The sequence below is a fragment of the Paramisgurnus dabryanus genome, chromosome 19, assembly GCF_030506205.2.
Source record: "Paramisgurnus dabryanus chromosome 19, PD_genome_1.1, whole genome shotgun sequence".
Classification (NCBI taxonomy): domain Eukaryota; kingdom Metazoa; phylum Chordata; class Actinopteri; order Cypriniformes; family Cobitidae; genus Paramisgurnus; species Paramisgurnus dabryanus.
The window spans coordinates 14,918,741-14,934,123 of record NC_133355.1 but is presented as its reverse complement, the minus strand read 5'-3'; the positions used below and the strand labels follow the sequence as shown (position 1 = coordinate 14,934,123).

Genomic DNA, 15,383 nt, shown 5'->3' with positions numbered 1-15,383 from the left:
TTTCCACGCTGTTGGGCTAAAACTGTTATTAGCTTATGAAATGGATCTCTTAACCATTTGTGTGAAATGATGAACATGGGTAAAACACAAGAGAGAAAGAGTGCATGAATGGAATATTTAAGCATAATATGACACCCAAGACATTCATCTATAAATAAACAGAGACAGTTTTTGTTTTACAGAACACAGACAATGTGGGAAAACGCACCATTGTGCTGTAATTTGCAAGTTTACCACAAGATGTCAGTAAGTCAAACTAGACAGGGCAACAGACATGAAAACGAGTGAGCGAGCGAGAGAGCGAGAGAGAGAGAGAGAGAGAGAGAGAGAGAGAGAGAGAGAGAGAGGGTTGGGGGGTGCTTTTTCTCTTTACTGTGGCTTTTCTCTTGGCAGAAAGACTGCACAGCAACATACTGCTGCTCCTTTACATTCAATATAGGAATAAAGGCTCTTTCTCCCTCCCTCTCTCTATCTCTCTCTCTCTGTCTGTCACTTCAAAACTGACCGATTGGTATGTGAAACACCTTTCAAGAAGCCACATGACTGACGTGTCACTCTTCTCTTTAGGGCATTGGAATATAATAGTATGACAGGCTGTGTTCCTATCTTACAATCGATACTAGTAAGCAAAGGTTGAATGAATTTCACCCTGCATTCCTAGTTGTGTAATGAGAGGCACCATGTAAAAGGTATAGTTTGTGGGTTTATTATATTGTTTCGGATTATATAATGAATAGCACTATACTAGCCTGGTTAGCCAGACCTACATCAAGATGTAAGGTCTGGCAACTCTTCACACAAACGGCTCAATGCAAGGGGCGGGATATAAGGTTGTCCCTCAAAATGCCTCTGCACGCAATAGGATAGCGCTATGACCAATCAGAGCAACGAAGAAGGTGACGTAGTTACCGTAACCAGTCAGCAAAACTCCAAACACATCTTTCTTGCTTAAAAAGGACTTGAGTAGGGTTATTTGCTCTTCTCTCAAAGAAAAACATAAGTCAGAATCATGGCCAAAGCCGCTTCAAAAGAAAGCTGTTCGCCAGCAGCAGCAGCCATTCTTTGTTTTCAAGTAGGAACCGTTGCAGCTCTGTCGTCATCATGTTAAGCCCGCCCCACAGACGCTACACACGATGTGATTGGCCTGACCAAATTTTGGTTTTTGCAGCTGTTAAGTGTATTGTGAGTGCCTAGACTAAACCCTGGCAGCAAATATATTTTGCGGCCGCTAGGGTGCGTCTAGATTTCTAGGCTAGCACTATACTGTAGTTGTAGGGTATATAGTAGGAGCAGTGCGTTTAAAAAAACTAAAAACAATTTGTCTGTATTCAGTTTCTGAATTCTAGGAATTTTGGAAACTTTCCACGGAAATTACAGGGAAATAAGTGGGAACTGTGTAACGCGGTTGAAAATGAGTCAGATGTCGAGGAAGCTTATGTTTGTATGTGATACAATTTGTATAAATTACTCAAAATTTACAAATAATTTCCTTTTCAAATAGATTCCAACTTAGAATATTTCCAAAATTGCTAAGCTTTGCAACCCTAGTTCGGTTTCAAAATCAGCACATCTGAGCTATTACACGTCTTAAAGGGATAGTTCATCCACAAATTAAAATTCTAAAACCTGCATGAATTTATTTTTTTCTTATGAAAAATATGTAGGAATTTAATAGGTAGCCTACTGTCAACTGTGTGCTTTACAAATGGCAACATTTTGGGGTGAACTATCCCTTTAAGAATTCATGAAATGGTACTACTAATCATACTTTTTATTGTTTGTTTTAAACTTAATATATATGATGACTATAATCTGTCACTGTATGACAAGAGTTGTAGAAGACTCTTTAAACAATTCTAACTTTTTTCTCTTTAACAATAAAACATAGGTTTGCGTATCATAAATCAAAGTTTTGGGTGAACTGTTCCTTTAAACTGCCATCCTATAAATAAAATGAAGATCCCTCTTGTTACCTAAAACCTTAATCACCGAAACCATATCGAAAAACCAGGACCTGTTCAAACAGGCAGACTACCACACTCGCTTTCATAATCACAATCATCTTCGTGCATTCACACAACAAGACCGAAAATCTCATGCTTATGCATGAGATAAAGACACAGCGCTGCATTTTGTTCAAAGCTCAGCACCTCACGGTTTTCACATTCCGTCCACGCATCAGTACAGTGATCCGACGCAGCGCTCGGCAGACACCTCGATCAGACGCCAAAACCAACGACAAATGATTTATGGAGATGGGTAGCTTTGAGTGACAGGACTGGGATGAATAATTGCTGGTGGCTGCTCTTGCTTCCTCTGTCCCGTCCCACTACATGCTGATGACTAATTACATTGCTAGCTCTACAGGCTAAGCGTCTGCAATTACACCTGGCTTTACTCAGGGGGTCTCTTTCACAGTCTGACACACGTAGTGACACCCGCCATTACTACATGAACTGCTCGCAGCCTAGACGTCACGTGTGTGGAGGGAAGAGGAGGGGGAGGTGGAAAGATATAGCATCGCAAATTGAAGGTGAAACAGAGCATGGTGATACAATGAAAGACAATTACTTTGAGACTCTTGGAATACATACTAGTGAGATATACCACTAGAGAGATAATAATGAGAAATCTTCTATCCATCTATCTATCTGTTTGTCTGTCTATCTATCTAGAGAAATGGATGGATGGATAGATGTGCTAAAAAATTTATGGAGAAAGTTGATTAATCTGCCAATATTAGGGCATTTTGAGATTGTTTTTGGCATCAGCAAACTGTGCACATTTGGCAGTAAATAACACTCATTCTGTCTTTTGTCAGATCCAACATCAATTGTCAGTGTTTTCATTTGATAGTGCACAAAATATTTTGGAGTAAAATAAGTTTTAAATAGCCATTTATGTGCTGTATTAAAGCAATAACATACAAGTATGTTTGGTGTGCGGCCACGGGTAAAGTGCAATTTATACTTTTACATAAGAGATCTACGCCACAGACTACGCAACAGTTTTCATTTATACTTCTGCGTCATTGTTCGCCTCGATGTGCAGACATGCAGATCACTAGTAGGAGATGTCCACAGGCAGTACCGAGGCAAAGAGCAGGAAAATGAGCAGTTTTTGGAAAAGCATTAGCAGTGATGGAGCTAAATATGCTTTTGTTGCAACCTGAGTTGTTAAATATAGCTCCTCAACTTGGTCAACCATTGTTTTGCGTCGCAAGCGTAAATGTGTGTGAGAAAATGCGACACATGAGGCTACTACGTATGGTTCGCGTCTCTGCGTAGACTACGTCGTATAATCGAAATAGAAGTATAAAGCCAACGTGATAACAGCCGTGCTTATAGTATACAGTATGTGATAAATACAAAAATGTCACAAAAGTAACCAAAGCATGTTTCTGCATGTTGCCAAGCAACACAACTCTTATCCGTAAATCACATTACATATAACACCATTAATTTGTCTATCTGCCATCCTACTCTCTAGCACTATGTATCTTTTGCGCAAACAAAACCAGATGTTTGTGCAGTTAGAGTATTAAAGACAATGCTTATTTTTTTACCAACTAAATGCTTATTTAAACATATCAAGAAGTCATGTTGGCACTACTGTATCTACTGTATGAATATTCAGTGAAGTGGTACACGATTAAGACATATTTAAAGATTAATCACTTATATCTTCAGATGTCTTGCGGGGTGAGAGCCATTTACTACTGACATTAAATTATCTGACATTTTAATTTAAACAGACTTCTAACCAGGTCACAATATTAATTATTACTGATGTAAAATCAAGATGGAAGGCATCTATCACCCATTAAGATAACAAGCCAAAACACAGCACTCAACAGAAATCAATACATAATACTTAACAAAGAACACTTAGGGAGCAATAAATGTGCTGGTCTAAATAAATCCTGAATAAGCATCAAATGGACAAATATACTTTTTTGGAAAAGCAAAAGCAGTGATGGAGTTAAACAGACTTTTGTTGCAAGTTGTTTAATATACACTCACCTAAAGGATTATTAGAAACACTTAATATTAATACAATGTTTGACCCCATTTCGCCTTCAGAACTGCCTAAATTCTACGTGGCATTGAATCAACAAGGTGCTGAAAGCATTCTTTAGAAATGTTGGCCTATATTGATAGGATAGCATCTTGCAGTTGATGGAGATTTGTGGGATGCACATCCAGGGCACAAAGCTCCCATTCCACCACATCCCAAAGATGCTCTATTGGGTTGAGATCTGGTGACTGTGGGGGCCATTTTAGTACAGTGAACTCATTGTCATGTTTAAGAAACCAGTTTGAAATGATTTGAGCTTTGTGACATGGTGCATTATCCTGCTGGAAGTATACATCAGATGATGGGTACATGGTGGCCATAAAGGGATGGACATGGTCAGAAACAATGCTCAGGTAGGACGTGGCATTAAAACGATGCCCAGTTGCCACTAAGGGGCCTAAAGTTTGCCAAGAAAACACACAGTGGTACAAGGCATGATGGATCCATGTTCTCATTCTGTTTACGCCAAATTCTGACTCTACCATCTGAATGTCTCAACAGAAATCAAGACTCATCAGACCAGGCAACATTTTTCCAGTCTTCAACTGTCCAATTTTGGTGAGCTCGTGCAAATTGTAGCCTCTTTTTCCTATTTGTAGTGGAGATGAGTGGTACTTGGTGGGGTCTTCTGCTGTTGTAGCCCATCCGCCTCAAGGTTGTACGTGTTGTGGCTTCACAAATGCTTTGCTGCATACCTCGGTTGTAATAAGTGGTTATTTCAGTCAAAGTTGCTCTTTTATCAGCTTGAATCATTCAGCCTATTTTCCTCTGACCTCTAGCATCAACAAGGCATTTTTGCCCACAGGACTGACATGCATACTGGATGTTTTTACCTTTTCACACCATTCTTTGTAAACCCTAGAAATGGTTGTGCGTGAAAAACCCAGTAACTAAGCAGATTGTGAAAAACTCAGACCGGCCAGTCTGGCACAAACAACCATGCCACACTCAAAATTGCTTAAATCACCTTTCTTTCACATTATAACATTCAGTTTGGACTTCAGGAGATTGTCTTTACCAGGACAACACCTTTAAATGCATTGAAGCAACTGCCATGTGATTGGTTGATTAGATAATTGCATTAATGAGAAATTTAACAGGTGTTCCTAATAATCTTTTAGGTCAGTAATTCTCAAACTGTGGTCCGCGGACCACTAGTGGTCCGCCAAACCCCCCCAGTGGTCCGCCAAAAGATGACCTAAACTAGGCAAGTGTTTATACAATCGTCACTTATTTAAGTAGATTTTTAATGCACTTGCAAAACTGATATAATTTCTTGCCATTCTGTTTTAATAACGTAAAAATGGACCGGTGGCTAAACCAAAGAAGAGTCGAAAGAAAAGATCAAGCGTCAACTGAAAGCAGCTAAAATCCACAGATCTATTAGTTTTGTAATGTACAAGTTTTTGTTTCATGTGTAAAATCCCTGTAATTAAATTTTTTTCAGCATTTTATTGTTACCATACCTATATACCCACCACCTCAGTTTTAAACTAATGGCTCTTTGGAATGACTTACAGTAATTGGGACCTAGGCTGTAACAGTATGTTTAATTGCAGTTTTTTTCATATGTGCAGTTTGTTCATATTAAGCTGCAACTCATTTCACATTTACTTTTTCAAATGAAATAAAATGCATATATTAATTTCTGAACATAGCATTGCATTTGTGTTTAAAAATTAGTTTTTGACTTGAAACAGTTGCATATTGAACTTAAATTTAGCTTATCCTTCCTATTTTGTTGTTTTTTGGGGGTGTGTTAGAGTGAGATTCTGTTAGGTGGTCCTCAGAAAAAAAATGGAAGATAAAGTGGTCCTTGGGCTGAAAAAGTTTGAGAAACACTGTTTTAGGTGAATGTAGCCCCTCAACTTGGTCATTGCTTTTACCATTGCAAGCGTAAATGTGTGCAAGGATATGCAACGGCAATCCTTTTGACCTGAGGGCGGGGTTCTAGCAGACCAATCACAGTGCTTACGGTCCACGCAGCATTGACGCGTTGTTAGATTTTAGGAGAGGTGCACGTCAGGCTATGCCGAAGGCTACTGCATAGGGTTTGCGTCTCTGCAGGCTATGCAGGTTCAAAAGACTTGGCATTTTCTAATTTTCCTGTAGCTCATCTTGTGGAGCATGTGGCTATTAAAGTTAAGATATCGAGGAAACGCATAAATACTGATAAAGTTATATCTTAAATCCACAGTAATTTGCTTTGGATATAAGTGCCTGCCAACTGTGTATGCAATGTATCTGAATATAGTTGAATTTGTTTAATTTACATCTTTGAGTAAGAAACAATTTGCATTCTGAGTGAGAAGTTGAATAAAAAAAGCATTTCACAGTCTAAGTATTTGTTATGGTCCCTTTTTGCTTTAACAACATCACACCCTTAAGCTGGCACGGACTTCAAGAGTTTCTAAAACCTGATGATCCATGTTATCCCAGCATGCTTTGAGAATGTTCCAAAAAGCATCTTGTGCACTTCAATGGCAGCAAATCTGACTTTGTACAAAGAAGTGATGCTTATATAATAAGACCTTGAACAAGTACAAAATCATAGAAAGTACAAATCAAGTACCCAGGGCTCTTTGACACAACAATGAATTCGTTCCAGACCTCTAAGGATGACTGCTGACTGCAGTAGACTTAACAGGCCAGTAACTATATATCTCCTTTCAAGACAAGAGGGAGCGAGAAAAACTGAGCGTGAAACAGGGCGCAATCCCTAATTGCAGTGCATAATTTAAAATGGCTGAATAGCAACATGCAATTTGTCTGTAATGCCAGCGAACATAGTGATGTGAGACGTAAATGCGTAAATGTAGTGCCTGCAGAATCCTGCATTATTTACTTCTTGAACTGTTTAATTAAGCTCTGTCATTATCCCCCCACCCATTCCTCCTCTCCCTTCTAATATCTCTTCCCTGTAGGAGAGCAAGACAGAGAGAGAGAGAGAGAGAGAGAGAGAGAGAGAGAGAGAGAGAGAGAGAGAGAGAGAGAGAATATGTGAATGCAATAAGAGAAGTAAATGACTGGCTACAAGAGAAAATGCTCCCTTGTAACGCATCACTGTTGTCTGTTTTAGGACCTGCCGCTGGTTCGGGGGCCCTTGTGTCTAAGCATAGCTGTTTGTGATTTTTGCAGTAAAAGTACAGATGGCCTAGTGGTCCACATGGAAATGAGAGACTGGACGAAGAGAGTCCCAGCCTCGAATAGTGCCAGATGCTTAACAGCTGGAAACCGACAGGCATCGATCCAATGTTCAAAAGGCCCCAAATCCCAGGAGCTCCTCTTGACATCACCCTCACTCTTAACTGCCAAATGCATAAATCCATGCATATAAACAAATGCACATGTATCTCTAATGCTTACAAATATAAAGATTTAAATATAAAGAGCTGCATGTCTTTTTAATGTCAACAGCTAAGGAAAATGACTTACAACAGACTGTGTTTCTCTGCCTAGATCATAAATATGAATAAACACATCTGTATGGGACTTTAATACTACAGTAGGAGTCATTGCAAGTTACTGCATTGGTCATGCTGCATTAATATTTAAAGTAAACCAGTGAATGTGATTTATAAAATCTGTATGCTTTGTGTAGGCTGAGCGGGTGGGTGCTTACGTTGTTTAAATTTAAATTTTTAACATATGTGTTATACAAAGTGACTATATAAAACAAGCTATACATTTTTTATGAGTATGTGTATTATCCGGGTGTCGAACCCATGACCTTGGTGCTGCTTGTACGATGCTCTACCAGTTGAGTTACATAAAACACATTTACTTCATAAAACTTTAGTTTTATGTCCATAATAACATTACTTTTTCTTATCATGTCTGTTCCTTAGTAACTAGGCAGCCATCTTTGCAACACCTCTGGGCAGTTATTTCAGTCATGCAAGACTATAGTCCTATGTACTTGAATAAGGAAAGACAGATTGTGTGCTAAAACCACAATTAAGCAGCATATTTCTGACCAATAATTAAACCTGACATCAATAGTATCAACAGTTTAAGCTCAAACTCCTAAAAACAATTTTTTTCAAGGCAGTTTTAGCTACTGCGCATATGCACATGTTGGCAAGCACATTACATGACTCTGTATAGATGGTTTAAGCAGCAATAACATATACAAACAACTTTTGTGGACTAAACGCAACTTCCCGGAGACTTCGGCTAGGACTTTGAGTCCTTTTACAGTATATCATATACATATATCATATACAGGGCTTGACATTAACATCAGCCAACCAGCCAAATGCGGATAGATTTATTTAACCTGTGGCGAGTAAGACAGCCACTCCCACAAGCCATGGTTGAATATACTTTTTAATTGTAGTTTTCTTTAAAGCCAAGTGAAATAATAAACAGTGCGTGGTGCGAATCTACGAAACTACAATTCCCATGAGCACTCCATGCACCAAATTCAAGGAGACCATGAAGAGCTCCAGCGCTGATAGATTTGCAAACTCACGGGACACAGTCTGAGTGTATACACACACACTTTGCACAAGAGGAAAGATATGCATTAAAGACATTTAATGTGTGCACAGAGAAATTCATAGAGATCTGCGCAGATGAAAGTGCGCGTCCAGTTTTGTACAATGTCAAATGAAACCCTTAAGGAGAAGGATACCCGCTCGCACATCATAATGCGCTTTTGTACTTTTACCCCACATGCCCTCTCGACATTTGTCAGTACATTAGCGCCTTAAATGAAGTCTTAAATCACTTTTAACAGAAACCATAATCAAGCTTATGAAATACAATCTGCATTAACAAGTTGACAATAAAATTCATGTTCATGTTCTTACTGAGCAGTGTTTACTGCTGTAGTTAATACATTTCAAGTGTTTGTCTAGTTATTTTTGTGTGTGTTCATCTTTTCAGTTAATCCTTATCCAACTGCAACTGCTTTTATTATATTCACTAGAAGCTACTCTATTTATGTCTTACTGCACTGCAAAAAAAATGACTTTCTTATTTAGTATTTTTGTCTTGCTTTTAGTATAAATATATAAACATTCTTAAATCAAGATGTATTTTCTTGATGAGCAAAATGACCTAAGAAGCAAGTCTATTTTTTAAATAAAAAATATAAAATTTAGGTAAATTTGTGCCAAAAACACGCCAAAAATATGCCAATGGGGGTAAGTAATTTGTTTTTTAATTAAGTGTTTAAGAAAAAAGTTTTAAGATTAAAAAAAAAGTTTAAGACCCCAGTGGCAGATCTGTAATAATAGCAGGTATATACGTACCAGCTAATATACGTATGTAGTCTTAATTTGGGTGTCAATCTTTAAAAAGAAATTGTAGCATGCCAAAGTCATTTTTAATCATATAAAATGTATTTTTTCAACAACAGAATTGTGGCCAGCGAAAATGCTGAGTGGCTAGTAACTTTGGAAAACCACTGGCCACTGTGGCTAGTGAGCAAAAAAGTTAATGTCAAGCCCTGATCATATACAGTATGATGCAAATCAACTATTAAGCTGAGCTAATGTTACTTTGTAAAATGATTGTATTCAATGTTAGCTACAGATCCTTGAATTCTTAACTGGTTGTCAAATCTCTCTTCGCACAGTGATCCATACTCGTCATCTCCTCTCGTATTTAACAAACCCAAACTTTTAATTTTCAACAGGGTAGTTTTAGAGATCAGTTTAGCCATTAGCCAGGCCAATCACTTCAGACCAAGATCACTTCAGTTCAGGCTAACTGGGAGAACACACGTTCCTCCGATAAAACCGTCTATAGAGTCCCCCCTAGATAATCATCTTTATCGACTGATGATTGGTTCTTTGAACAGGAAGGCAGGACTTCAGTCACTAAAGAGGCCATATTGATTGTAGCATTACCCACTACTGATAGTAATAGGAATGCTCAGTCTTATCATATGCTGGCCAAAGATTAATAGCGATTAATCGCATACAAAATAAAAGTGGTTTTAGCATAATATACATATAAATACACACACATTCATTTATGTATTTAAAAAAGCATTTACATGTGTGTGTGTGTGTGTGTGTGTGTGTGTGTGTGTTTAAATATACATAATAATATAAAAAATATAATGCGATTAATCTTTGCCCAGCACTAATTTGGTTGGGAGCAGTTGCTAAAGGGTAAAATCTCCCAGTATATCAATGTGCTAATCCACAAAGAAATGTAAGCAACTCCCTAAGTATGCAACATTAATATTACAGCTACAGGATGAACTATGGTTTTCTATGTGGAGACATGTTTCTATAAAGTTTCTATGAATGTTTCTATTTTTGTACTTCTGGCAATTAGCTTTAACAAAAGTTGTAAAAAGGTTTTAGTAAATAATTGCTTGCATTGTTTTTCTCTTGTGGACAATTTGATGCTAAAGCCTTAGGTGTGCAGTAACTGAGACATGATAGTAAATCATTTTATACGATTGAATTTTAAAGAACAAAGTGACTGCTTCAAACAATGACCAAGCTTAATGTTGTAAAAAAGTGCTTAATGTTATTGTGTGTAATTATTGAGGGAGATTTCTTGGCTGTTCTTTCACCTGGCATCATAGTCAAGAAGCCTATAGGCAGACCACACAATACACTTTTTTCATACTGTATGTATCTTTCCATAATCTGATGCGTTTGTCTGTACGTGTAAAAGCTGGTGGCTCAATTCTTTTTATTTTATTCTCGAAACTCTCTTCTGACAGTCATGCTTTGTAATAATGCTTTATGTAAACATGTATACAGTTCATTTAAATATATGAGCATTTTTTTATATATACATTATAACCAGCACTCACCTCGTCCTAAAGTTAGCTGGGTGAGGGTGTCCATCATAGAGTGATAAAAAGTCATAGTCCTCCTCCACCGCGAATGACTGAAAGACTATTTGAATTCGGTTGCCCTCCTCTGCTACAATAACCCATGTACAGTTTGCCCCGTTCTGATATCCATATGGAAAACCAGGACTTTCAATGGTCCCATTTCTCCCTTTTAACGTTCCACCACAAGTATATATGAAACCTGGGGAAGAAAGAGAAAGCCATGTTCAATTCATTCATGACGGTCAATGAACATTACCATGCAAAAATCAAGATTTATCAATACGTTTGCAATTTGCATACATGTATGTGTAAAACATTAAAAACATGAAATGTGGTAAGAAGATTTATTAGTAGGAAGATTAAAACAAGGCTAAGAAATGTACTATGTGCACATGCACCTGTTGTGAATACAGCAGGATTTTTTTCTGCTTACATAAATAAGAACACTTGCACTTGCATTAATAGTCAATGAGACCCATTGAGCAAATTACAGCATCCAGAGCAATGCAATTCATTTCCCCTTAAAAAATTACACGACAATAGATGTCATAATAAATTCCATAAGCTCCATAAAGACCTGTTCATGAACACTAAAATGCCAATGGCAACATAAAGACAGCCATCACGTCTAACACAGAGACTCGGCAGGTGGCTACAATCAGACTCAGCATGACAAAACTGTTAGAAAAAAATCTATGGCAATTCACGCTGGTCTGAACTTAAATCAAATGGGACAATGCTATCTAAGAGATTTGAGTTCCCACAGACCTTCAATCATATCTGTGATAGCAAAAACGTTTTCCGGCTTTCCAAGTGCAGTTAGAGTTGATAAGAGATTTTAAAGATTTAGCGTTGACCTGACAGTCAGCACAGTCTGATGTACATTGAACATTTGTGGCATTTTAATTGGCCATTGTGAAACAGTGGCTTGGTTCGAACAGGTTCAGTCTTACAAGCTTTCAGAGGAATTCAATAACATATCGAGTAATGGAAAGCTTGTTTGCATAATTAAAGAAATCTTCAATTTAGAAGCTACTGTGATGAGCACAATGGAAATTACATATTATGCACCAAGGTGTTTTTCCTATCCGCACTGCATTCAATTACATTACTTCATTAAAAAAATCATGCAAGAAATAAGGGGAACGAACGGTTTAAAGTAGAGGTCGACCGATATGGCTTTTTCTCTGGCCGATGCCGATATTTAGAAATCAGGGCAGCCAATGGGCGATATGTTTGGCCGATTTTCTATACTGTATGTAAATAATAATCAAAATGTTCTCATCATTAGCAGATATTTAAAAAAGGAAAAATGTCAATATTTAAGTCAAAGTATTAAAAAAAATTATGACTGGTCTTTCTGAAGAGTTTTACAACCTACTCTGCCCCATGCATTTATCAGAAACAGATGAAGAGTTTGGTTCCAAAACGCAATAAATCCATTTTGACAAATTTTGGTAAAAACTTCTATACCAAGAAAGTGTCAAGATGAAAACCACTATTTTCTGTTACAAACTTTCACATAGCATCTTTAGGTTATAAAAACATAAAAAATTCTAATCCAAAACTTGATTTTCAAAGATTTATTATAAAAACGGATAATTTTTTCCACAAAATGCAATAAATCCATGACCAGTTTTTATTCAAAATGCTATAAATCTATTGAATCAATAGCCTATATAAATGTGCATTCATCTTTGCCATGTTATATTCATTTAGTTGACTAGTTGTACACACTGATTAAAAAATAAACATTAATGTCATTAATCAAAACACTTACTTTGTCATATTAAGAACACGTCGTCGCTTAACGTTTTTCACAGCGATCAGCTGTAAAATGTTTTGGTCCTGCTCGATTTTCGTTGACTTTGAGAAAAATTATGGAAAGTTTTTCATAAGATCCCCTGGGGTCAGTGTGTTCAGAACATGACAGAAACTTGATGCTGTCGGCCCGGGCAAACAAGCGATCGTCTCCCGAGTGCAACTTGCGTAAATTATTTGATGTTGATGACTTATTTTTCTTTCCCGTCACAGAAAACCATCACAGGTTTATCAATGCTATTAAAGTATTATTTGTTTTTGTTTGTTTTTGATCACGAAGTACAAAGTAGATAAGGAAAACTAGGACTCCGTGCTCTCAATTTCTGGAACGGATTTATTGCGTTCTGTAAAAAAGGAGGAGTGGCGTTTATTGCGTTTTGGGAAAAAAGGGAAAAAAGATGACAGAATAACACGCCGAATATTGGATTTTGCGTAAAATTAAGAATTTACTTTTTAATACTGACCTGATATAATACTGAATCTGTCAGTAACTCATTTTTTTTTAAATGGCGTTTATTGCATTTTGGAACCAAACTCTTGAGATATTACCTGACACTCTGCTGTCATCATCTTTGATCAGTTTTTTATCATGGCTTTTATTGCTTTGTAGGATAAAATCCTTATCTGGTAGACCTGATAAATTATTTATTCATGATAAAGTTAACATAGTAAATGTCTATGTTTTTTAGTTGAGACTAGTTGACTTAGTTGTTATTTAGGGCAAATCTTTCTAAACACATTTACATTCTCATTTCTGAGGCGCTATAAGTGACTGATTGTGCTGACAGTGACGTCTTGTGAGTTTAGTGTTGGGACAGATCTGTTGTTACAACCGTTCATTCAAACGAATCCGTTCAAAGGAGTCAGTTCGCGAATCGGACGCATTGTGTTCTAATCCAGGCTGAGCAGCGCAAAACTGTAAACAAAGTGTTACTGTAGCAACACGAAAAACATTTCCTCGGTGGATATGATTTGGTCTTCCGACCTTTCACCATCGAGTCAGTTTTGTTTTGAGTAATAAAAGCAGGGAGACAGTTTAAAGACAGAAAGCATAAGCAAACAAAGATCATCATCACTCATTAATCACATGAAATGAGCCTAATCTTTGCACGGACAGTGCACCGCGAGACATAAGCCTGTCGCGCTGTTGTACTGGCTGCTTAATTTGCACGATCCCGCCATCGTTTACTAAAGCTGTTTGTGAACAAGGCACGGCTGCACACACACAGGAGCGATCTGCTTGCAGCAAGAGGCAGCGTCACGAGTTCTACAACAACGCTTAGGTGCCCGCAGATGCGCCTGCCTATTAATCGGCCTAATTTTGCAGCAAAATCGGCCAAAGCCGATTTTTTTAAATATGCCAAAAATCGGCCAATTAATCGGCCCGGCTGATAAATCGGTCGACCTCTAGTTTAAAGTGGAGTCAAAATCTATTTTAAAATCACAAAGATGGTAACTGTTACTTAGAAGTAAATCCTTGGTTTACAGCTCTGGTCCCACAGCAGACATCTGTGCATATGGCGTTGTACATGGAAGTGTGTTAATACTAAGGGTGTCACGATTTTAAGTCGAAATTAAGTCACTAACGAACTTCGAATTAAAAAATGGGATCGTCAATGCTGCCACGCCCGGTCGGCTTGTCAAGCAGGGAAAATAAGCCTCTCAGAGGGGCCTTTAAAAACATAGATCCAGCGGAACGCGATTTATATTTTAAATACGAGGGATGTATTGCTACAACTCCTTGTAATGCATAAACAGGATTACTACTAGGGATGCTCCGATCAGGATTTTTGCAGCCGATACCGATCACCGATTTGTAATCTTTGTGATCGGCCGATACCGATTCCGATACCGATTTTTTTTTTTAAAGCTGATATGCAAGCTCTTTGATGACTAACTGTTACAATCTTTCTAAATAAAATAATACCACGGATGTTGCCTCTCTGTAAAGGCAAAGAGAGACATACAAATCTGCACGCTGCACATGAGCAACAGGTTGTAAAGCATCATAAGCATTTTTACAACCTGTTGCTCATGTGCAGCGTGCAGATTTGTATGTCTCTCTTTGCCTTTACAGAGATATGCGTATGAGGACGCGCTTCGGTAAACAGCGCGAGGCGTCTTCACATCCCCATCAAACAGCGTATACAACACATATCTATCACGGACAATTGCATCCTCATGCCAAAAGTTTCTTATTTGCATGCGTCTTAACGTTTTGAGCGTTTAAACTTTTATTTTCCTCACAGCTGCTTGACTGCGTTCAGCCACCGCCTACGTAAAAAATGTCTTTAATTGCAACCACATTCCGGATCCTTTTGATGAGTAAACAGAAAGATCGGTTTATGAGATCGGCAGATTTAGCGAGCACCGATCGAGTCATTTAATGCCATTATCGGCCGATACCGATCGGCGGTCGATCGATCGGAGCATCCCTAATTACTACCTACCTAGTGATCTGCCTTCGGACAGAGCCCAGCTCTCTGCACGTGCGTGAGAGAACCGCCAAGATGCAGCGGGTTATATTTCAAACAAAAGGGATAGTTTGACTTAGTCTGCATAAAACGAATAAAACTGAACAAATACGTAAAGATTACTACTTTAGTTTATGTTTAGACTTTGGACAGATGCGAGAGCGTGTGCAAGTGAGACAGAGAGAAGCGCAGCTGCTTATGAC

General features: G+C 38.0%; 1 protein-coding gene across 5 annotated transcripts in view; it reads right to left on the bottom strand.

Moving 5' to 3' along the window:
• Nucleotides 1-15,383, bottom strand: part of csmd3b (CUB and Sushi multiple domains 3b) — a 502,030-nt gene that overhangs the window by 421,551 nt on the left and 65,096 nt on the right. For all 5 annotated transcript variants that reach the window (XM_065290793.1, XM_065290794.1, XM_065290799.1 and 2 more), the window contains exon 2: nt 10,862-11,084. In XM_065290793.1, coding sequence (XP_065146865.1) covers nt 10,862-11,084 — 223 coding nt within the window. The remainder of the gene's footprint in view (nt 1-10,861; nt 11,085-15,383) is intronic.